Genomic DNA, 22,917 nt, shown 5'->3' on the forward strand with positions numbered 1-22,917 from the left:
AAGGAAGGAAATTCTGCATAAATGAGAATTTATCATAATACAGTTGACCCTTGAACAACATGGGTTTGAAATATGTGGGTGTACTTACACGTGGATTCTTTTCAATAATAAACACTGTGGTACTACACGATCTGTGGTTGGTTGACTCTGAGGATATGGAACCATGGATATGGAGGAACCAAACAGACAGAGGGCTAACGATAAGGTATATGCAGATTTTCAACTGTGTGGGCCACACAGTTGAAAGGGGCGTCCTTTCAATCCATCACCAAGTTAGCCAAGGGGCGTCCCTAGCCCCTTCATGGTTCAAGGGTCAACTGTACTATTCTTTATTTTATATCTCTCCTAAGGTAATAAGGAATAAAGAAATGACGCCTATACAGATATGTGAAAAAAAGTTTAAAGTGAGTTTTCAAAAATATCTGTATATAAAATTCAAAAATTTTTCTTTAATGAAAGTTAGCTTTTCTACAATGCTCCCAAATTCCGTGTTTGTGAAAAAGCTTGAAAAAATTATCATTTTTTTCTGTGTTGCCAACAGGATAAAAATCAGTGTAAGCAGTAAAATTGATATTGCTCTGATATTTTATAGTTTCATATATTTTACCAAATTTCTCTAATTTAAAATTTCATAAAAGAATCTTCTTCTTCTTGGACATTTATAGGCTCATTTATTTTGAGTTGAAGACAGCTCTACTTACATAAACTTATTGCTTAATAAATTATGTAACCTTACAAATAGAAACATTAGAATTCACAAAATAGAGAAAGCCAAAAAGAAAAAGTAATATCCATTTTAGTGAAATACACATAGTAAATTATGGAATAAAGCACATAGAACAGCAGTTTTTAAAAGTTGGATGTCAGGAAGAAGGCTATTCTCTTCAACAATCCTTAGTGACACAATTTATAAGTTGTCTCCTTGATTTTATGTTATCTTCTTAATTTTTCTTCCTCCAAATGTAAACCTCTCGGCCTATATATAACATTATGGATATTGAAAATATTTATAGCTGTGAATAGCTGCATATGACATAGGCTACCAGAAAATATATGTAATTTTTGGATCTCTGGAATAATATGTAGAAAATACTTCAGAGAACTAAAAAGGCTTACACCACTATTTCCAATTCAAAATACTTTACAGTTTTTAACCTTGTATTCCTTGTATTACGCAGTGTAGAAAAAAATGTGAAGTTCTGAGTGTTGACTTTATTTTTCAGGGCCCAGAAATGAATGTTTATCTGAAACTAGTACATAATAATAATGAATTATGCTATCAAACTGGAAAACCTAACATCAAATTTTAATCAGGTTATACATGGAAACCCTGACGCTGGTGAAAAAAAATATTTTTTTTCTCTATGTAAGTAAATAATACAATTATTCTTTAAACATTGCCTAAGCGTTTTGGTAAAGACTATTTTTATACTCTTCATAGTATTTTACTCTTTGAAAAAAACTTATGATTTAATTTCTATGTTTTCCGTGGGTTTTTTTCTATGTTAAAATGATTATATTTTTTAAAATCCACCATTACTTATTAGCAATATAAATAATTTTGTGCTTTTCGAGGACACCAATGTCATGTTCCAGCTGCTTCATCTCTTCTTCCAGCTTCTGCTTGCGAATCTTCTTTGGTATGGAGTCGATGAAGACCGAGAGGGACTGAAACTTCTTATGTACTTCTTCCCAGTTCTTTTTCAGCCCCTGCAAATGGTAAAGAAAACTGTACATAGCAAAGTAAACTGCAGAAGCAGAGTAAATCGCAAAGAAAATTGCACTGGGAAGGAAAAATGTAAACAGGTAAAGAAAGCCGACAAAAATAACTAAAAAATGATATGTGTTTATCAAGTTCTTGGCCACAGTAACAAAAAATACTGTACAGAGGCCAAACCCTGTCCTTGATTGTGTGCTCAATTCCCACTGGGAGTATTTATTTTCTTTGTTTTTAATGTTACTGTACTTGTTTTTACCATCAAATACGTGTATGCAGAGTTATGAGTAGTATGAAACTAAGCTCATAGCAAATGCTTTGGTAAAAACAACTTAGAGTTGATGTCCCAAGCAAAAAAACAATTTTGAACAGGAAATTATTTCTTATAAAAATTTTCATTTTTTTTCTTTAGAAAAAAAATATCCTCATTCTTCAACAGAGAAATCACATCAAAACACTTGATTCTGACTTACATGGCCATGTTTTCTTATATCTGACTAAATGGAATTGTATAAAATGCCAAAATTCAATTTTTTATTTTATGTTTTTTGCGTTACGCGGGCCTCTCACTGTTGTGGCCTCTCCCGTTGCAGAGCACAGGCTCCAGACGCGCAGGCTCAGCGGCCATGGCTCACGGGCCCAGCCGCTCCGCGGCATGTGGGATCCTCCCAGACCGGGGCACGAACCCGCGTCCACTGCATCGGCAGGTGGACTCTCAACCACTGCGCCACCAGGGAAGCCCCAAAATTCAGTTTAACAAGAGATGATCTTTTATGTGTTTTCAGTATTAGAAAGAATTCTTCCTCCATATAGTTAATGGATCTATACTTCCCATTAATTTATTCTAGAAATGACTGAAATATCATTACATGTAACACATATGCTAATTCAATAATGTAAGTTAAGTTTTATGTTCTCAGAAGCCAACAAATTCAAAATTAGGAATCTCTTAGGAGCAATAAAGGTTATTTCCATCTCTGCACAGTTATCATTTCTTATCACAATGCACTAGCGGCTCCATTGACAAAATGGTCTTAAACTAATTGAACACATGCAATGAAATTTTATAAACTGACACTTTCTGTTATTCACTATGGGTGCACAAATCATTTTATTTACACAAAAATGAAAAGTAAAACTGAAAGTAACATTTAAAATATTGCCTGGAAATTATGATCCCTGACACACAGATGGAAAAACATATCCCCATGCAAATGAAGACCAAAAGAAAGCTGGGGTAGCTATACTTATGACAGAAAAACTGACTTTGAAACAAAGACTGTAATGAGGGACAAAGGGCATGACATAATGATAAAGTGGTTGATACAACAAGAGGATATAACATTTATAAATATTTATGTACCCAACATAGGAGCATCAAAATATGAATGCAAATATTAACAAATTGAAAGAAAAAACCAGACAGCAATACTATAATAGTAGGGGACTTTAATATTCCACTTACATCAATGGATAGATCATCCAGACAGAAAATCAGTAAGGAAACATCAACTTTAAATGACAGGTTAGATCAGATGGACTTCACAGATATGTATAAAACTTTCCATCCAAAAGCAACAAATACACATTCTTCTCAAGTGTGCACAGAACATTCTCCAGCACAGATCATATGTTAGGCTACAAATCAAGTCTTAATAAATTTAAGAGGACTGAAATCATATCAAACATATTTTCTGACCACAATGGTATGAAACTAGAAATAGACCATAGTCTATTAAGTATGCAATAGCATTATGTTTAAAAAAACAAATACCTTAATAATAAAAATACTTTACTGCTAAAAAATGCTAACCATCATCTGGCAGTGCAGGGTTTCCACAAATCTTCAATTTGTAAAACTCTCAGTATCTGTGAAGCACAGTAAAATGAAGTGCAATAAAACAAGGTATGCCTGTACCCTAATCAAGTGGGATTTATTCCAGGGAGGCAAGGCTGGTTCAATATTCACAAATCAGTCAAAGTGATACACTACATTAATAAAATAAAGGATAAAAATCATATGATCACCTCAATTGATGCAAAAAAGCATGATAAAATTCAACCTCTATTTATGATAAAAAAAAAAAAACTTTCAACAAAATGCATACAGAGGGAACATACCTCAACATAATAAAGGCCAAATACGACAAGCCCACAGCTAACATCATACTCAATGGTGAAAAGCTAAAAGCTTTTCCTCTAAGATCAGGAACAAGACAAAGATGCCCACTCTTGCCACTTTTATTCAACATAGTATTGGAAGTCCTAGCCAGAGCTCAGGAGTAGCATAATTTAAAATTATTGATTAAAAAAGAAAGAAAGAAAATATGGTCCTTGAAAATCATGGCCATACATTTAGATTTATGAGAGAATTAGAAGTGTCTCATATAACAATACCTTCATAATAAGCCCTCATAGTACAAATTTAATCTTGTAAACTTTTCGGGGAGAAAACGGTTTATTTCCAGGCTCAGGTAAAAATGACTACAAGTTTGGACACACTTTATAGAAAAGATCTGTTGAGAAAAAAGGCCACAAATGTTGAGCATTTCTTGAGTGAGATTATATCAAGGATTTGGGAAAGGGAAAAGGCAGAAGCGTCTTCTACATTTTAAAAAGAGAGGGATGGGTTAACACAGTTCTTAATAGTGTATGAGAAGTATTCCAATAAGAAGTCCTCAAAAGAATTCTGTTTTTCTATAGGCTTTCATTATGAAATGGGAAATATGTTTCCACAGTGCTCCACAGGGTTGCCTATTGCAGAGAAGAAATCTATGTATTTATACACTTTGAAATATCAAAGGTTTTTCATAGCTCCTTGGGTGATCTTTCCCTATTCCTTGTGGTCACAGCAGCTACACGTTTTGCAGTATTTCTTTTTAAAGGATAATTTTCTTTATCTTCCAGTGTGTACAATAACATTTGGATCAAAGTCCACCTCTAGGGATGGGAACTAAATGTGACTGATATTTCATATTATACCAAAATAGCCTCTTAACGGCTTTGTGGTTATTTCATCTAAAAAAAATCTTTTAGCCACTGCAGCGATACTGATTTTCCCTTATCTTTATTTCTTCATTTTTCTCTCTTCTAGTTTAATACTGAAATAATATTGTTAATTTTGGAAAAATTTTCACATAGGGAGAAGCGGTCATAAAATAATAGGACGTGTGTTCAGGTCCATGCTCCTCTGCTGCCACCCCCATCCATTCTCCACCTCTGGCTCTGCGCTGTGACTAGGGGCTGGGCGGTGGTGGGGCTGAGGTATTTATTCCTATGGGCTGCTCCTCCCCCAGCACTGTTCCCTCCAGCCTCTGCCTCCAGCTAAGGAAGACACCGGTGGGAGGAGAGCAAGCTTGGGGCATTTCTTCCCCCACCCTGGACATCACCTGGACATGACTGGCCCTTGCATCTGTGACTACAGTGCCTGTCGGAGCCCCTCTTCCAGGCTCTAGCTCCCACCCGGCTCTGGTAATGCTGTTTCCTGCCCCTGCCCTTCCAGCCCAGGGTGGTGGTGATTCCTGCTGTCTCTAGTCCTGGGTGCCTCAGTGTTCCTTGTTGGTTCCCTTAGCCCTGCTTCACCTCTGTAAATAGTTCCTTTGTAGATTCTCTTCAGAATCCCAGCCTAGTATGCCTTCTATCCCCTGCTGGATCCCGGGCGGGAAGAGCCTCCCTCTGTTACCTCTTATGCACGTGCTTATCACGTGGTAGGAAAACACAGGCCTGGGAACTGGTCAATGTGAGTTTTAGTCCCTCTTCAGCTACTTGATAGTGTTGTGACCAGGGGCAAATGTAAACCAACCTCCAAGTTCACTGACAGTAAGGACCACGTTTGTTTTGCTCACAACAGTATATCCCCCAGGCTGGGTACAGTGAGTGGAACATGGTAGATTAGATGTTCAGTAGATGAACGGAGGGATGAATGAACAAATGTGCCCACTTAATACTGACATATTTGCATTTTATATCCTCATCTGTGAAATGAGAAGTTTGGAATAATTAGACCAGATGATCCCTTCCTGGATAATGAGACTGTCATTTTATGAAGAAATGAGCAGAATGTGCCCTACTCAGGGACATATGACCATACTGCCATAGAACTACATGCAACTCTTAACCAGGGAAGGGAGCAGGGTTCAGGGCTTGTCAGGAACAGAGCTCGTGGCTTTGTTACCACGGCAGCTACAATACCCAGCTAATAAGGCATCCAAGGGAGGGTCAGCTATTGTCTATCAAAGTGTCTACAAAGAAACTCTGTAGTGACCACATCAGGAAGCTGAGGGCTGCTGACCCACTAAGGAGGTGCCGAGGGAAGAGCCTTTTCCTTCCCAGGGAAGTTCTTCCTTTCTTTTCCTATTTTTCTTAGATGTAAAAACCTGGCTTTCACAAAAACATGTATGCTTTAAGAATGGCAGAATCTGCTGGAGGGAGGGAAGGAGGGAGGGAGAGAGGGAGGGAGGGAACCAAAGAACAGTGCTCTTCCTGAAAGTGACGGGCCGAGTCCCACTCCCACGTGTGCCAGCCGTCCTGCCTGCCCGTCTCCCTTCCTTCCCTCCAGCGCACCGTTATTAATCACCTGTGTTTACACTGGGCACTAGGTTAGGCATTGCAGAGATTGCTGGCAACAGAGACGGGGTCACTGCCCTCGGGCCACTCCTGCTGTCTGGGATATCCTCTTACTCTGCAGTTTAAGGCGCAGCTAAAGACCTACCTACGTCCTGCACTGGATGTTCGTGCCTGCGAACCTTATAAAACATATGATCTGTACACACACACATCTTTCTATATGTACAAAGATACACAGCACCTCTTATCCATTAAATTACAACATTATCCAGAGCAGAAATTTTATTTTATGCCCCTTGGGGCTTAGCATGATACTCTATGCAGAACAGGCATTTAATAAATGTTTATTGATGATTGGGATGACACTGATAAAATGCTAAGATTTTATAACAGCATATGAATCCATTTTTCAATGGAAATTAAGTTGTAAAAAGTTTTTTCTTCTCCGTTTTGAAAAGGTCACTAGAAATGACTTTGTAGAAAGCTTTCAAAGTAACAAAACAAAGAATAAAGTACTGTTTTTACCTCTATAAGAGAGCACAACTATAGAACAGTGTCAGTAGGTGCTTAACAAATACTCTCTAAAGATGATGGAGCAACGGTGCTCACACCCCCCAATATTTTAAATGCTTCAGATAGAAGTCTTGCATTAAAAACTCCAGTGTAAGTGTCTTTAAGTCTGTTTTATTCCAAATAAAGAAAACATATGTAAAGCCTAACACCTGGTTATTTTAAAATCTGGACACTTGCTTATAAGAAAGAAAAAAAAAGTTGGTCTAGGGACAGTTTCAATTATTCTAGAGCTCCACCTAGTGAAAAGTATCTACCTTATGGATATTATTTTTGAAAAATTCAGGGGCATGGGAATGAAAATCAAAATGCTTTTTTACTTTATTTATGCACATTCATTGAAGGAGAAGCTTAGCTTGCTTATGACACTACTTCAGGAAGAAACAGAAGCTCACCTAGTTGGAAACAAATTATTATTCAGCAGTCCCTATATCACAACTTTTTGCTCTCCCCAAAGAGCCAGCTTTGTTGCATGCAGTTGTCACTATAATCAAAAGAGAGTGTTCTGATTTCAAAATCAAAGTGTGGGCCTTAATAATCACTGATGGTGGACCTTTCTTTCAGAGATGTTTTAAAGAGTTACACATGAATGTAAACTAAAGACGCTTACCTGCAGAACTGCCTCCCTTTCTTCATCAGATAGCCTTTTCATAGCTGCTTCCCTGAGGTTTTCCTGGATATAGTTATCATATTCTTCCTGGGCTTTCTTCACTTCTTCATTTCGCTTACGTATGTAATCAGGCGTGACACCATAACCCTTGTAAGGATTTTTCAGGAAAAAAAAAAAATCAAAATCCTGAAAGTAATCTTATATATGTGTACATACCAACCAATGATTAGGAGCAAAAGAAACGTTACAGACTTAAAGCCTTTGCTCAAAACACTGCAAGTTAACAAAAGTCAGTGATTTTTTTCTTTTTCCTATTTGGAACTAGTTGATTCTGGTCATTTAAAACCATCTGTGCTGTTATCATGGCTGTTTGTTTTCCCTCTTTTGAATGTTCCCAGTGCCTGTTCTTGGCTGATGGCTTGGCCCTTACTTTACCCTGAAGAACTGGATTTTCTTTATTTCTTTTAGGTGCTTCAGATTTTACTTTGAAATATCTCAAATATCTTAAGGTCTCTTGTGCATTATCTCGTAAAAAGAAAAAAAAAAAGGAAGATAAATGCTTCCAATGCATTGTAAGAACAAACTCTTAAAGATGCTAGGCACATCTGCTTTAAGAAAAAATTGACGTGGGCCCCTTAGGTTGTTTTTGGAACAACAAAATACAATCTTAGGCTCCTGGGCTGCTTACAAGGACTGACAGTGAAGCAATCAGCTATGATTCTTTCAAGTTAGTGAATGTGTCGATACCACTGTGTAGAGAAACAGAACTACTCCCTGTTCATTCTTCAAAGCATTATTTGAGGATGTACTTGGTGCTAGCTACACTAGTGAATAAGAAAGGAAAAGTTTCTGTCCTCATGGAATGTGCATTCTGTAGTGAGAGAAACTCACCAAAAATAGAGTATGAAATAATATATGTAAGTGCTCCACAGTAAAATACAGTAAGAAAAAAGAAAGTCATGAGAGCTATTTGAGATAAATAAAGATGTCAGAGAAGACCAGAGGGCAGATAGCAGAAGCAAGAAGAACTACAATCCTGCAGTCTGTAGAACAAAAACCACATTCACAGAAAGAGAGACAAGATGAAAAGGCAGAGAGCTATGTACCAGATGAAGGAACAAGATAAAACCCCAGAAAAACAACTAAATGAAGTGGAGATAGGCAACCTTCCAGAAAAAGAATTCAGAATAATGAGAGTGAAGATGATCCAGGACCTCGGACAAAGAATGGAGGCAAAGATCGAGAAGATGCAATAAATGTTTAACAAAGACCTAGAAGAATTAAAGAACAAACACCCAGAAGAATTAAAGAAGAAAAAAGATATGAACAATACAATAACTGAAATGAAAAATACACTAGAAGGAATCAATAGCAGAATAACTGAGGCAGAAGAACGGATAAGTGACCTGGAAGACAGAATGATGTAATTCACTGCCATGGAACAGAATAAAGAAAAAAGAATGAAAATAAATGAAGACAGCCTAAGAGACCTCTGGGACAACATTAAATGCAACAACATTTGCATTATAGGGGTCCCAGAAGGAGAAGAGATAGAGAAAGGACCCGAGAAAATACTGGAAGAGATTATAGTCGAAAACTTCCCTAACATGGGAAAGGAAATAGCCACCCAAGCCTAGGAAGTGCAGAGAGTCCCAGGCAGGATAAACCCAAGGAGAAACACACTGAGACACACAGTAATCAAATTGACAAAAATTAAAGACAAAGAAAAATTATTGAAAGCAGCAAGGGAAAAATGACAAATAATATACAAAGGAACTCCCATCAGGTTAACAGCTGATTTCTCAGCAGAACCTCTATAAGCCAGAAGGGAGTGGCATGATATATTTAAAGTGATGAAAGGGAAGAACCTACAACCAAGATTGGTCTACCCGGCAAGTATCTCATTCACATTTGATGGAGAAATCAAAAGCTTTACAGACAAGCAAAAGCTAAGAGAATTCAGCACCACCAAACCAGTCCTAAAACAAATGCTCAAGGAACTTCTCTAAGTGGGAAACACAAGAAAAGAAAACGACCTACAAAAACAAATGCATCACAGTTGAGAAAATGGTAATAGGAACATACATATGGATAATTACCTTAAACATGAATGGATTAAATCCTCCAACCAAAAGACACAGGCTTGCTGAATGGATACAAACATAAGACCCATATATACGCTGTCTACAAGAGACCCACATCAGACCTAGGGACACATAAAGACTGAAAATGAGGGGATGGAAAAAGATATTCCATGCAAATGTAAATCAAAAGAAAGCTGGAGTAACAATACTCATATAAGATAAAACAGACTTTAAAATAAAGAATGTTACAAGAAACAAGGAAGGACACTAAATAATGATCAAGGGATCATTCCAAGAAAAAGATATAACAAATATAAATATATATGCACCCAACATAGGAGCACCTCAATATATAAGGCAACCGCTAACAGCTATAAAAGAGGAAATTGACAGTAACACAGTAATAGTGGGAGACTTTAACACCTGACTTACACCAATGGACAGATCAACCAAAGAGAAAATTAATAAGGAAACACAAGCTTTAAATGACACAATAAACCAGATAGAATTAATTGATATTTATAGGACATTCCATCCAAAAATAGAAGATTACACTTTCTTCTCAAGTGCACATGGAACATTCTCCAGGATAGATCACATCTTGGGTCACAAATCAAGCCTCAGTAAAGTTAAGAACATTGAAATCATATCAAGCATCTTTTCTGACCACAACGCTATGAGATTAGAAATCAATTACAGGGAATAAAACCATAAAAAACACAAACACATGGAGGCTAAACAATACATTACTAAATAACCAAGAAATCAAAGAGGAAATCAAAAAATACGTAGAAACAAATGACAATGAAAACACGACGATACAAAACCTATGAGATGCAGCAAAAGCAGTTCTAAGAGGGAAGTTTACAGCAATACAAGCTTACCTCAAGAAACAAGAAAAATCTCAAATAAACAATCTAACCTTACACCTAAAGGAAATAGAGAAAGAAGAACAAACAAAACTCAAAGTTAGTAGAAGGAAAGAAATCATAAAGAGCAGAAATAAATGAAATAGAAACAAAGAAAACAATAGCAAAGATCAATAAAAATAAAAGCTGGTTCTTTGAGAAGATAAACAAAATTGATAAACCACTGGGCAAACTCATCAAGAAAAAGAGGGAAAGGACTCAAATCAATAAAATTAGAAATGAACAAGAAGAATTTACAACAGACACCGCAGAAATACAAAGCATCCTAAGAGACTACTACAAGCAACTCTATGCCAATAAAATGGACAACCTGGAAGAAATGGACAAAGTCTTAGAAAGGTATAACCTTCCAAGACTGAACCAGGAAGAAATAGAAAATATGAACAGACCAATCACAAGTAATGAAATTGGAACTGTGATTAAAAATCTTCCAACAAACAAAAGTCCAGGACCAGATGGCTTCACAGGTGAATTCTATCAAATATTTAGAGAAGAGCTAACACCCATGCTTCTCAAACTCTTCCAAAAAATTGAAGAGGAAGGAACACCCTCAAACTCATTCTATGAGGCCACCATCACCCTGATACCAAAACCAGACAAAGATACTACAAAAAAAGAAAACTACAGACCAATATCACTGATGAATATAGTCAACAAAATACTAGCAAACAAAATCCAACAATACATTAAAAGGATCATACACCATGATCAAATAGGGTTTATCCAGGGATGCAAGGATTCTTCAGTCAATGCAAATCAATCAATGTGATACACCATATTAACAAACTGAAGAATAAAAACCATATGATCTTCTCAATAGATGCAGAAAAAGCTTTTGACAAATTCAACACCCACTTATGACAAAAACTCTCCAGAAAGTGGGCATAGAGGGAACCTACCTCAACATAATAAAGGCCATATAAGACAAACCCACAGCAAATATCAGTCTCAATGGTAAAAAACTGAAAGCATTTCCTCTAAGATCATGAACAAGACAAGGATGTCCACTCTCGCCACTATTATTCAACACAGTTTTGGAATTCCTAGCCACGGCAATCAGAGAAGAAAAATAAAAGGAATACAAATTGGAAAAGAAGAAGTAAAACTGTCACTGTTTGCAGATGTCATGACACTATACATAGAGAATCCTAAAGATGCCACCAGAAAACTACTAGAGCTAATCAATGAATTTGGTAAAGTTGTAAATAATTACATAATTAATGCACAGAAATCTCTTGCATTCTTACACACTAATGATGAAAAATCTGAAAGAGAAATTAAGGAAACACTCCCATTTACCACTGCAACAAAAAGAATAAAATACCTAGGAATAAACCTACCAAGGGAGACAAAAGACCTGTATGCAGAAAACTATAAGACACTGATGAAAGAAATTAAAGATGATACAAACAGATGGAGAGATATACCATGTTCTTGGATTGGAAGAATCACTATTGTGAAAATGACTATATTACCCAAAGCAATCTACAGATTCAATGCAATCCCTATCAAATTACCAATGGCATTTTTTACAGAACTAGAACAAAAAAATCTTAAAATTTGTATGGAGACACAAAAGACCCCGAATAGCCAAAGCAGTCTTGAGGGGAAAAAACGGAGCTGGAGGAATCAGACTCCTTGACTTCAGACTATACTACAAAGCTACAGGAATCAAGACAATATGGTACTGGCACAAAAACAGAAATATAGATCAATGGAACAGGATAGCAAGCCCAGAGATAAACCCACGCACATATGGTCACCTTATCTTTGATAAAGGAGGCAAGAATATACAGTGGAGAAAAGACAGCCTCTTCAATAAGTGGTGCTGGGAAAACTGGACAGCTACATGTAAAAGAATGAAATTAGAACACTCCCTAACACCATACACAAAAATAAACTCAAAATGGATTAAAGACCTAAATGTAAGACTGGACACTATAAAACTCTTAGAGGAAAACATAGGAAGAACACTCTTTGACATAAATCACAGCAAGATCTTTTTTGATCCACCTCCTAGAGTAATGGAAATAAAAACAAAAATACACAAATGGGACCTAATGAAACTGCAAAGCTTTTGCACAGCAAAGGAAACCATAAACAAGATGAAAAGACAACCCTCAGAATGGGAGAAAATATTTGCAAACGAATCAATGGACAAAGGATTAATCTCCAAAATATATAAACAGCTCGTGCAGCTCAATATTAATGAAACAAACAACCCAATCAAAAAATGGGTAGAAGACCTAAATAGACATTTCTCCAAAGAAGACATACAGATGGCCAAGAAGCACATTAAAAAACTGCTCAACATCATTAATTATTAGAGAAATGCAAATCAAAATTACAATGAGGTATCACCTCACACCAGTTAGAATGGGCATCATCAGAAAATCTGCAAACAACAAGTGCTGGAGAGGGTGTGGAGAAAAGGGAACCCTCTTGCACTGTTGGTGGGAATGTAAATTGATACAGCCACTATGGAGAACAGTATGGAGGTTCCTTAAAAATCTAAAAATAGAATTACCATATGACCCAGCAATCCAACTACTGGCATATACCCAGAGAAAACCATAATTCAAAAGGACCAATGCACCCCAATGTTCATTGCAGCACTATTTACAATAGCCAGGACATGGAAGCAACCTAAATGCCCATCGACAGACGAATGGATAAAGAAGATGTGGTACATATATGCAATGGAATATTACTCAGCCATAAAAAGGAACAATATTAGGTCATTTGTAGAGACGTGGTTGGATCTAGAGACTGTCCCACAGAGTGAAGTAAGTCAGAAAGAGAAAAACAAATATCGTATATTAACGCATATAGGTGGAACCTAGAAAAATGGTACAGATGAACCAGTTTGCAGGACAGAAACAGAGACAGAGATGTAGAGAACAAACATATGGACACCAAGGGGGGAAAGTGGAGGGGCGTGGTGGTGGTGGGATGAATTGGGAGATTGAGATTGACATGTATACACACTAATATGTATAAAATGGATAACTAATAAAAACCTGATGTATAAAAAAATAAATTTAAGTTAAAAAAAAAATGTCAGGGAAGACCTCTCTGAGGAAGTAGCTGTTGTGAGATATGAGTCATTAAAACTATTCACAAATATTCTGGTTCTTCTCCTTCTAGGCACTTGGTATGACAATATTTTCCTGCTCCCCTTCAAGTAAGATGCAGCCTGTGACCTGAATTTCCCCGTGTGAGTAGAAGTAATGTCCTTTTTGGGTAGAAGGCTCATGAATTAATGGTTGACTTGTCATGTTCTTTTTCTCTCTGGTATGGTGATGGGTGATGTTTTGGTTTGCCTGGGTCCTGGAGTCAGGACAAGAAGCAGAGCTCCCAACAATCCTCAGTGCACAGGTAGCACAAGCAACCAATAAAACCTAGTTGCTTTTAGTTACTGCAACTTGGGGGTTGTTAACCACAGCACAACCTAACCTAATCCTGACAATAAGGGATAGAAATCCTAGCTACAAATGTGTTCTGGAAAGTTGCAAAGCACTATACAAATAGACTAAGAGCTCAGTATTCTGGTAAGTTAGTTTCATGGTGACCAGTTCAATCCATTTCAGGATTTCAGTGTTTCAGGAAACACTGAGGGCAACACCTCATTTCAGCTTAGTACAATCACTGAGGTTCCCAATGATGATTGTGTCATCACAAGTGATTAAATTATATTTGGCACACTCTGTGTAGGAAAAGGAACTACGTCACAAATGGGTAAAAGCTGCAGTGATCTGAAATATTCCCATGTGCTGGATCATTGAGGGTAACGCATAGTATTAATATTAATAATTGCATATATTATAATATCCGCTCTTTACTGAACTTCTGTTAGGTACCAGGTATTGTGTCAAGTGCTGAATATATTTTATATCATTCAATCCTCACCATGCTGTGATAAATCTAATAACTTGTTAAAAACCACAGAGTTAAGTAAGTGGCAGAGTTAGAATTTGAAACGCTTGTCTTCCTATTATTGCTATGTAACTCAGGCAAACATCCATGCTTCCGTTTGCTTACACAAAATTTTCTCATGGCACAAATGGGCATGTAATACTTTATTTGGAACTAAAACATGAGGTTCATTCACTTTTAAAAAATGGCCTTGCCTTTAAAAGGACTTACTCTCTCACTTACCAATAACAGATTTTTTTAGCTTAACTCAGATAAGTAGAAAGTAAGTTGAGTTAGTCCTTCGTAAGCCCTGACTGGTTAGCCATCGAGAGTATACTAGGCGCAGGGAATTTGCGTGGCTTCGTAGACAAGCACAGGTAGACTAACCTCGTATTTTTCTGTCTCTGTGATGGAGACTCTCAGTTTCCTGTTCAAGGCAGAAGATGTATTGAAGTGGACAGCTTAGGCGGAAGGCAGCCAGTGTGGCGGTTTGTGGCATGACCATCAAAGGAGAAGGGTTTTTACGTGACGGTGAAGAAAGGATGGATTGGAAATGGCTTTAAAGAGCCAGGAGAATGAAGTTTCTGCTTTTCCACACCCTGTGGGACAAGGACCCTGAAGAGCCTCCAGGGGCCATATTAGGAGGACGTATCCAGAGAAACTTGAAATCTTTGTAAGCATGAGCTGCCAACTCCCAGATCCCTGCTAAGGTCTTCCAAAGGTGTCTCAGCCAGCCGAGTGACAAGGGTTTCTCAGGGAATAAGTAGTGTTCTCTGACAACAGCCTTGAGGTTCCTGTTTTGATGGTGAACAGTCATTGGATTCACCACGGTAGATCACTGGATGACCTCAGTACAAGCCCCTCTTACATGTTACAAATTCCTCTTTTTCTCTTCTTTTCTTCCTTATTTCCTTCCTTTCTTTTTTGCCCAAGTTATTATTATGCATTATTACTCTTTAGGATTTGGTACTCATATACTATGTGTGTTTCCAGCACTTTTGTGCTCTATAAGTATGCAAAGTAAAATAGGTCTTATAGAAGGTATTTTTCATAAGCTTTTTAAATTTCTATATTTAAACTGCTAAACCCAAGCTTCTATAATTTTCAACAATGAAATTATATGCCTATCTGATAAGCACCTTTTCAGATAGAAATGAAGGTCCTGAAAAGACTAACTATTGTACAGTGCTTTCAAGGTCTGCTTTACTCTAAACCAAACACAAATGAGTGTATTCACAATGAAATAGTACTGCGAATTATTTACAGTACACTGATGGGATGGATGGCTCTAAAGTTGTTTTCCTCTTCATTTCTCTCATTCTGTTAACAAGATAATGTAAACTAATGACTAAATCTTAGGATCTTCTGAAAGGTTATTCCTTCTAGATTTATAGTAACAACTGTGCTTCTAGTGACAATTCCACCTCACCGAAAATGAGTACCTTTTAGAGAATGTTTGCTATAAATGTTAAATATATTAATAATTGAAATTATGAAAAACAATTATAGTTTCCCTCTACTGAACTATATGTTGTTGTTCATTCCAAATTCTCTGTAATTTCATCACACTAGATTTGGACCAAACACGGACTTCAGAGGAATGAGAACTGGCAATCTAGATAATTTGTCCAGTGAGAGCACTATTTTTTTTAATTGAAGTACAGTTGATTTACAATATTATATTAGTTTTAGGTGTACAACGTAGTGGTTCAAAATTTTTATAGATATAAACTCCATTTAAAGTTATTATAAAATGTTAGCTATATTTCCCTTGTATCTTATTTATTTTATCCGTAGTAATCCGTACCTCTTAATCCCCTACCCCTTTCCAACCCCTTCCCCTTTCTCTCTCCCCACTGGTAGCCATTAGTTTGTCAGTGAGGGCACTATTAGTGACAATACAGACAAACATTATGAATACCATATTTAAATTATCTATCAGGTCTTATTAATATATCACAAGGCTACCTTTTTATTGATGTACTTTGGAACTAGTCCTGAAGTTTCAAGGTCATGCTTGTCTCCAGTTCTTTTGTCAACATAAATTGGCTTAGGTTTTTTAGCCACTCCCATAATGACATCGGCTGCATTTGTATTTATAAATTTTTTTTCACTCTGTATTCCCATGACTGGATGGTCCGTCCTCAATGGCACAGGAGGCTTTTTGGGCTCATTCCGTTCAAACTTTTTTTCTGTTAAACGTAACATTTCCTTGTTAATATTAAACTATAAATGTGGCTACTCAGTACTATTTATAGCATCCAGATATTTTACCACTAGTATATTAGAGTTTTATTAATAATATATTCAAATATTTAAGGTAAAAATCAGTAATCATAAATGCAAAAGATTAAATGTGACATAATCAATTAATATGTTGGAGAACAATATAAAGATCTAAGGGAAGAAAATAAACACCCCAAATCATATGCTAGCTAAAACATTTTTATTAACTATTATAAAAATATTTTCTTATAAAGATTTCAATAACAAATGTTCAGTATGCCCATTGAAAAAAGCCCAAAGAAACATTAAAACTTTTTTCTGAGTACCTTCAATATTATGAATAATTGCCTCTTCAGAGGAAAGTTACTGTAAAATCACCAAGTAAATAAATCCAACTTGATGTATCTGATGTATCCAAGAATCTGGATGTTTTTCACTAAAACTATTATTATTATAAGGTATAAAAATCATGTAATAGCTATGTACCTAACATGCAGCTTAAGAAATGATAAATGACCAATACTGCTGAGGCTTCCTATTCACTCCTCCCTGATTACAGCTCACCTCCTAAAATAACTGCTATCCAAAGTTACTTCTCTCTCTCTACCACATTCTCTTCATTAGCAGCAGATGAAACTGGCCATTTTTACACAGTCTCTTTGACTTGACCATTCCAACTTATCTATTTTGATACAGCCACATCAAAGTGGTTTGTCAAAATGCTAAAATGTAAAATAATTACACTTTACTTCCAAGAACCGAAGGCAACAACTATCTTGACAAAACCTTACTCAAAGGCTTCCCTGGTGGTGCAGTGGTTAAGAATCTGCCTACCAATGCAGGGGACAAGGGTTCCAGCCCTGGTCCTGGAAGATCCCACATGCCACGGAGCAACTAAGCCCGTGAGCCACAACTACTGAGCCTGTGCTCTAGAGCCTGCGAGCCACAACTACTGAGCCCACGCACCACAAGGACTGAAGCCCGCCTGCCTAGAGCCCGCCTGCCTAGAGTCCGTGCTCCGCAACGAGAAGCCACCACAATGAGAAGCCCACGCACCACAACAAAGAGTAGCCCCCGCTCGCCGCAACTAGAGAAAGCCTGCGCGCAGCAACAAAGACCCAATGCAGCCAAAAACAAGTAAATTAAATAAATTTAAAAAAACAACAAAAAAACCCACCTTACTCAAATCTTAACCTCATCACAACTACTATGGACTTTGACTTTATTCATTTCTGTACTGTTTGAACTTTTAAATCATTTTATATAACTTTTAGTATCAGAAAAAAACAATACTTATTATTTAAAGTTTATGAACTGGATTAATCTCTTGTTATAGGCTGAATTGTGTCCCCCCACCATATTCATACATTGAAGCCCTAAATGCCAGTACCTCAGAATGGAACTGTAGTTGGACATGCTTTTAAAGAGGGACTTAAGTTAAAATGAGGTCATTAGGGTGAATGCTAATCCAATATGACTGATGTCCTTGTAAAAGGAGGAAATTTGGACACAAACACACACAGAAGGAAGCCATGTGAAGACAGCGATCTATAAGTCAAGGAGAGAGGTCTCAGAAGAAATGAACCCTGGAAACATCCTGATCTTGTTTTTTTGTTTGTTTGTTTCATTTTGTTATTGGTTTTGTTTTGGGTTTTTTTTGGCCATTCCGTGTGGCATGTGGGATCTTAGTTCCCCAACCAGGGATTGAACCCATAACCCCTGCAGTGGAAGCTCAGGGACCACCAGGGAGTTCCCAGTAACACCCTGATTTTGGACTCTAGCTCTCAGAATTGTCACAAAATAAATTTCTGTTTAAGCTACCCCATACTTACTATGGTAGCAGCCCCAGCAAACCAATATACCCCTGATAATTCTACACGCCCCCAGGAAACATTATAAAGGAGGTTTTGAATGTTCACTTATTCATTAATTCATGCAATATATTTTTGTTGAGCAATTACTATGTCCCCAGGTAATGCTCTAGGAACTGCGGGTACAGGAGTGAACAGAAGATACAAAGTCCCCTTTCTCATGGAGTTTATATTATAGTGGGGGATGAAAAAATAAAATATAATATGTAGACTATAATGTATATATTAGCTTGAACTATATGTAAAATTGTTTACTGTTTTTGACCTACAAAAATGGTTATCTTCTTCCTATTTAACATACTACTGAGATGTTGTGAACATTGTCAGGAATTGAATTAGGGAGTTCTTCCAAAGCCCGGAGCAGAGAATAAGCCTGTTACAACCCAAAGAGCTCCCGTCTACCAGATACACCCATGTCAGGTTGGGTATATCAAGTAAGGTTGGCATAATCAGTTTGCCTTAAAAAACAGAGGCATACATCTTATAGATGATCACGTGGGAAACATTTAGAAGCCGGATTTAATTATGAGTTGAAAGCGCATGCAAAGGACTCCCATAACGATAGCTTTAGAAATGCAATTAAGAGGCAAAACTGAATTCTCAGAAAATGGGGAAACAGTTTGGAAAGACTGATAATTCATTCTTAGTTGAGTAAGTATATTATAAATCTTGGTTGTTTGTGGTTATGCACTGGATGGAGCCTAAAGCCCACCCCCATCTTACCCTTATATTATATCTATCAATATCTAAACATCATAGTCTTTTCATCCGAGGAGTAGGGGTTGGCAATGTGGGGTGGCTCGGAAAATGGGGCGAGGATGTCTCTTTACAAATTATTCGGTGGTAATGTTAATAAGTCTGAAGACCAAATGACTGGGTTTCTTTTTAGGCTATAATAAAATGGCAATATTAACACGGTCTCATGGTCATGCAGATGTTCTACTACTTAAATTTAGAGAAATCTTCTTGTACCTGGTAGGTAGTTTTCAGTGTGTCTAGCAAATTATTGTGTTCAGAATGGCAGAATATTCACCAAGAGACTGGCGGTAGCCTTGGCCTATATTACCTTTAACTTTGTCTCACTGGACGGGGCTTTTAACGCTCTTGCAATGCCCTGAATTTCTTAATTATTCCTAAGGCCAATGAAATTTTGTGTTTGTTTTGCCTTATAATGTTTATAAGAGAAGAGACAGACTTCTTCCCTTTCTCCTTATTTGAAACTTAGGATTTATAGTTAGGTTATGTACTATGCTTAACCTTGGAGAGGATTCGTGAGGACCCAAGTCATATCATTGGTTCTAAGGCACTTAAAGTATTAAATTCCATTTTAAGACTTTCCAGTGTTCTCAAGTGCTTGTGGGTCACAAAATAACAAGACTCCACTTAAGGGAGCTACAAGAGAGGCTTCTGAAGACATGAATTTCAGAATGAACATTGTATTTTCAGACTTGCTTCTTCCACCTTTCCCAATAATGCCCTCATCCTCTGTCACGGTATGAGGGTTATGAGAGAGGATTGTGGGACACATAATATTGCCATAGGGAGAAGTAGTTTCATTTTTGGCAAAAGGCACACCCTAGTTGGGCTTGAGATATTGCATTATTTCCTTGATGCCAGAAGATGGGAAGAGGCTTTTTTTGGGCTGTGTTGGGTCTTCATTGCTGTGCGCGCACTTTCTCTAGGTGCGGCGAGTGGGGGCTACTCTTTGTTGCAGTGCGCGGGCTTCTCATTGCGGTGGCTTCTCTCGTTGCGGAGCTCGGGCTCTAGGCGTGTGGGCTTCAGTAGTTGTGGCATGTGGGCTCAGTAGTTGTGGCTCGCGGGCTCTAGACCACAGGCTCAGTAGTTGTGGCTCACGGGCTTAGTTGCTCCGCGGCATGTGGGATCTTCCCCAACCAGGGCTCAAACCCATGTCCCTGCATTGGCAGGTGGATTCTCAACCACTGCGCCACCAGGGAAGTCACCGAGGCTAACTTTTTAAAATAGATAGATTCATTGCCCTCTTCTCTTTATTATCTGAAAACATCAGGGAAGACATACCCAAGATGGGAAGAAGTTGCTTCCATGAATACCAATAACAATTCCTTTTTCATCCACTCTCCACTTTCCTGATGGCCTTTTCCCCTGATACCCATATTCTCTATGACCACAATTGACTACATAATTTGTGAGGCCCAGTACAAAATGAAAACGTGGGGCTCCTTGATAAAAAATTATTAGGCATTTCAAGATGGCAGAAGCAGAGCATTAAACCAAGTGTGGGATCCTCTGAAGCACGGGGCCCTTTGTGACTGTACAGGTAGCACGCCCAAGAAACTGGCTCTCATTCATGAAGGCTCCTCCATTACATCTAACTCCTTCATTGTCCTAATGGTCTTAGAGATCGGAGAGAGTTAAAGCCCATACTCAAGGCTAAAGTGAGCCTGATAGTTGCTTCGACAACTGATAGTAATGGTTGTAGTTTTCATCTCTTGCAGAAAAGACCAGACAGGGTTTAGATGGTGAGCTATCCTGCCCACTGAGGTTTAGAACTCTTCTTATGATCATTGTTATTGAAGTCATATAGCTAGTTATGAAGATGGTGGGGCATGTGGTGCTGGAGGTGGGGTTTTATCAGATAGTCCAAGATGTAGTTCAAGATGCTTGCACCATCAAAGGAAAGTCTATTTGGGGGGCAGCTGACATTCTCCACTCTCTTTTTCTACTACATTGTGGGTTTTTTTAAGAACTTTTATTTAAAGTATTTTTTCACTGAAGTATAGTTGATGTATAATACTGATATTATATAAGTTACAGGTGTACAATATAGTGATTTTTAAAGGTCATACTCCATTTATAGTTATTATAAAATATTGGCTATATCCCCTGTGTTGTACGATATATCCTTGTATCTTATTTTGTACATAATATTGTACCTCTTAACCCCCTGCTTCTGTTTTGCTCCCTCCCTCTTCCCTCTCATCACTGATAACCACTGGTTTGTTCTGTGAGTCTGCTTCTTTTCTGTTATATTCACAAGTTTGTTGTATTTTTTAGATTCCACACATATGTGACGTCACACATTTCCCTGTCTGACTTATTTCACTTAGCATAATACCCTCCAAGTCCACCCACGTTGCTGCAAATGGCAGTATTTCATTCTTCATTATGGTTGAGTAGTATTCCATTGTATACATATACCACATCTTCTTTATCTATTAATCTGCTGATGGGCACTTAGGTTGCTTCCATGTCTTGGCAACTGTAAATAATGCTGCTATGAACACTGGGGTGCATCTACTATGTTCTTGACGTCTGCTTTCTCCTAGCCTCTCAAATTCTGTTTAATATGAGGTAAAGTTGCTATCACTGTAAACATTTACTATTCAGACAAAATAATTTTAAATTATCTGCTAACACTTTTAATATTAAAAAGAGTGATAAAACCTACTTGGTGGTAGAGTTTTTTCCTTTGAATGTTTCTTCAGGAAATCCTTTGGAGAAGGTACTTCAAGTTTTGCTGGTCCCATAGTTTTCATTGCAGTTTTAAATTTTTGCTTCTCATCTTTTACAGCTGCCTTAAAAATGGATACATACCTACAATTAAAAGAAAAAGTTGTAGCATTTACATTTCTAGTAAAAATTGTTTAAAGTTTATAAAAAGGATATACATTTCTAATTTATATATATCTATATTCATTTGGAGATAGCCATAAAGCATAATTATCTGAATTATCTGAGTCCATCAGGCTTAGGCAAGCTAGATGGAACCTTTGCCCTAAGAAAAACATGCCAGGATAAAGATGGTCATAGTATTTCCTTATTATCCTTTGAATATCTGTAGCATCTATAGTGATGTCACCTCTCCCATTCCTGATATTGGTAATTTATGTCTTCTCTCTCTCTTTTTTTTTTTTTTCTGATAAGTCTAACTAAGGGCTTATTAATTTTATTGATTTCTTAAAAAACCAGCTTTTCATTGATTTTCTTTAATGTTCACGTTTTCCATTTCAATGATTTCTGCACTGATCTTTACTATTTCTTATTTGGAGTTTAATTTGCTTTTCTTTTACAATTTTTTTTTTTTTTTTAGTTTCTTAAGGTACAAGTTTAGATATTTGACTTTAAACCTTTATACTTATCTAATAGAAGCTATAAAATTAAAAAACACCTTTTTAATTCCCTTCTGATATCTTCTTTGGCTTAGGAGTTTGTTTAGATGTGTTTTGCTTAATCTCCAAATATTTGGGGATTTTCCAGATACCTCTTTGATTTCTAATTAATTTTTACTGTGGTTAAAGAATATAATTGTAAAATTTCAATCCTTTAAGATTTTCTGACACTCGTTTTATGGCACAAAGCATAGTCTCTCTTGGTAGATGGTCTACATACACTGGAAAAGAAAGTGCACACTGTTGCTGTTGGCTGGAGTGTTCTATAAATGACAATTAGG

The 22,917-nt window shown here is 37.1% G+C and overlaps 1 protein-coding gene across 3 annotated transcripts in view; it reads right to left on the minus strand.

The window, feature by feature from the left end:
• Window positions 1-591: 591 nt before the first annotated feature.
• Window positions 592-22,917, minus strand: part of ENKUR (enkurin, TRPC channel interacting protein) — a 30,248-nt gene continuing 7,922 nt past the window's right edge. For all 3 annotated transcript variants that reach the window (XM_060161730.1, XM_060161740.1, XM_060161727.1), the window contains exons 2-5: window positions 21,916-22,061; window positions 16,360-16,583; window positions 7,464-7,610; window positions 592-1,710 (exon numbers count right to left, since the gene is read on the minus strand). In XM_060161730.1, coding sequence (XP_060017713.1) covers window positions 1,537-1,710; window positions 7,464-7,610; window positions 16,360-16,583; window positions 21,916-22,003 — 633 coding nt within the window. In that variant the 5' untranslated portion in view covers window positions 22,004-22,061 and the 3' untranslated portion in view covers window positions 592-1,536. The remainder of the gene's footprint in view (window positions 1,711-7,463; window positions 7,611-16,359; window positions 16,584-21,915; window positions 22,062-22,917) is intronic.

The sequence above is a fragment of the Lagenorhynchus albirostris genome, chromosome 1 (genome assembly GCF_949774975.1).
Source record: "Lagenorhynchus albirostris chromosome 1, mLagAlb1.1, whole genome shotgun sequence".
NCBI classification, from domain to species: domain Eukaryota; kingdom Metazoa; phylum Chordata; class Mammalia; order Artiodactyla; family Delphinidae; genus Lagenorhynchus; species Lagenorhynchus albirostris.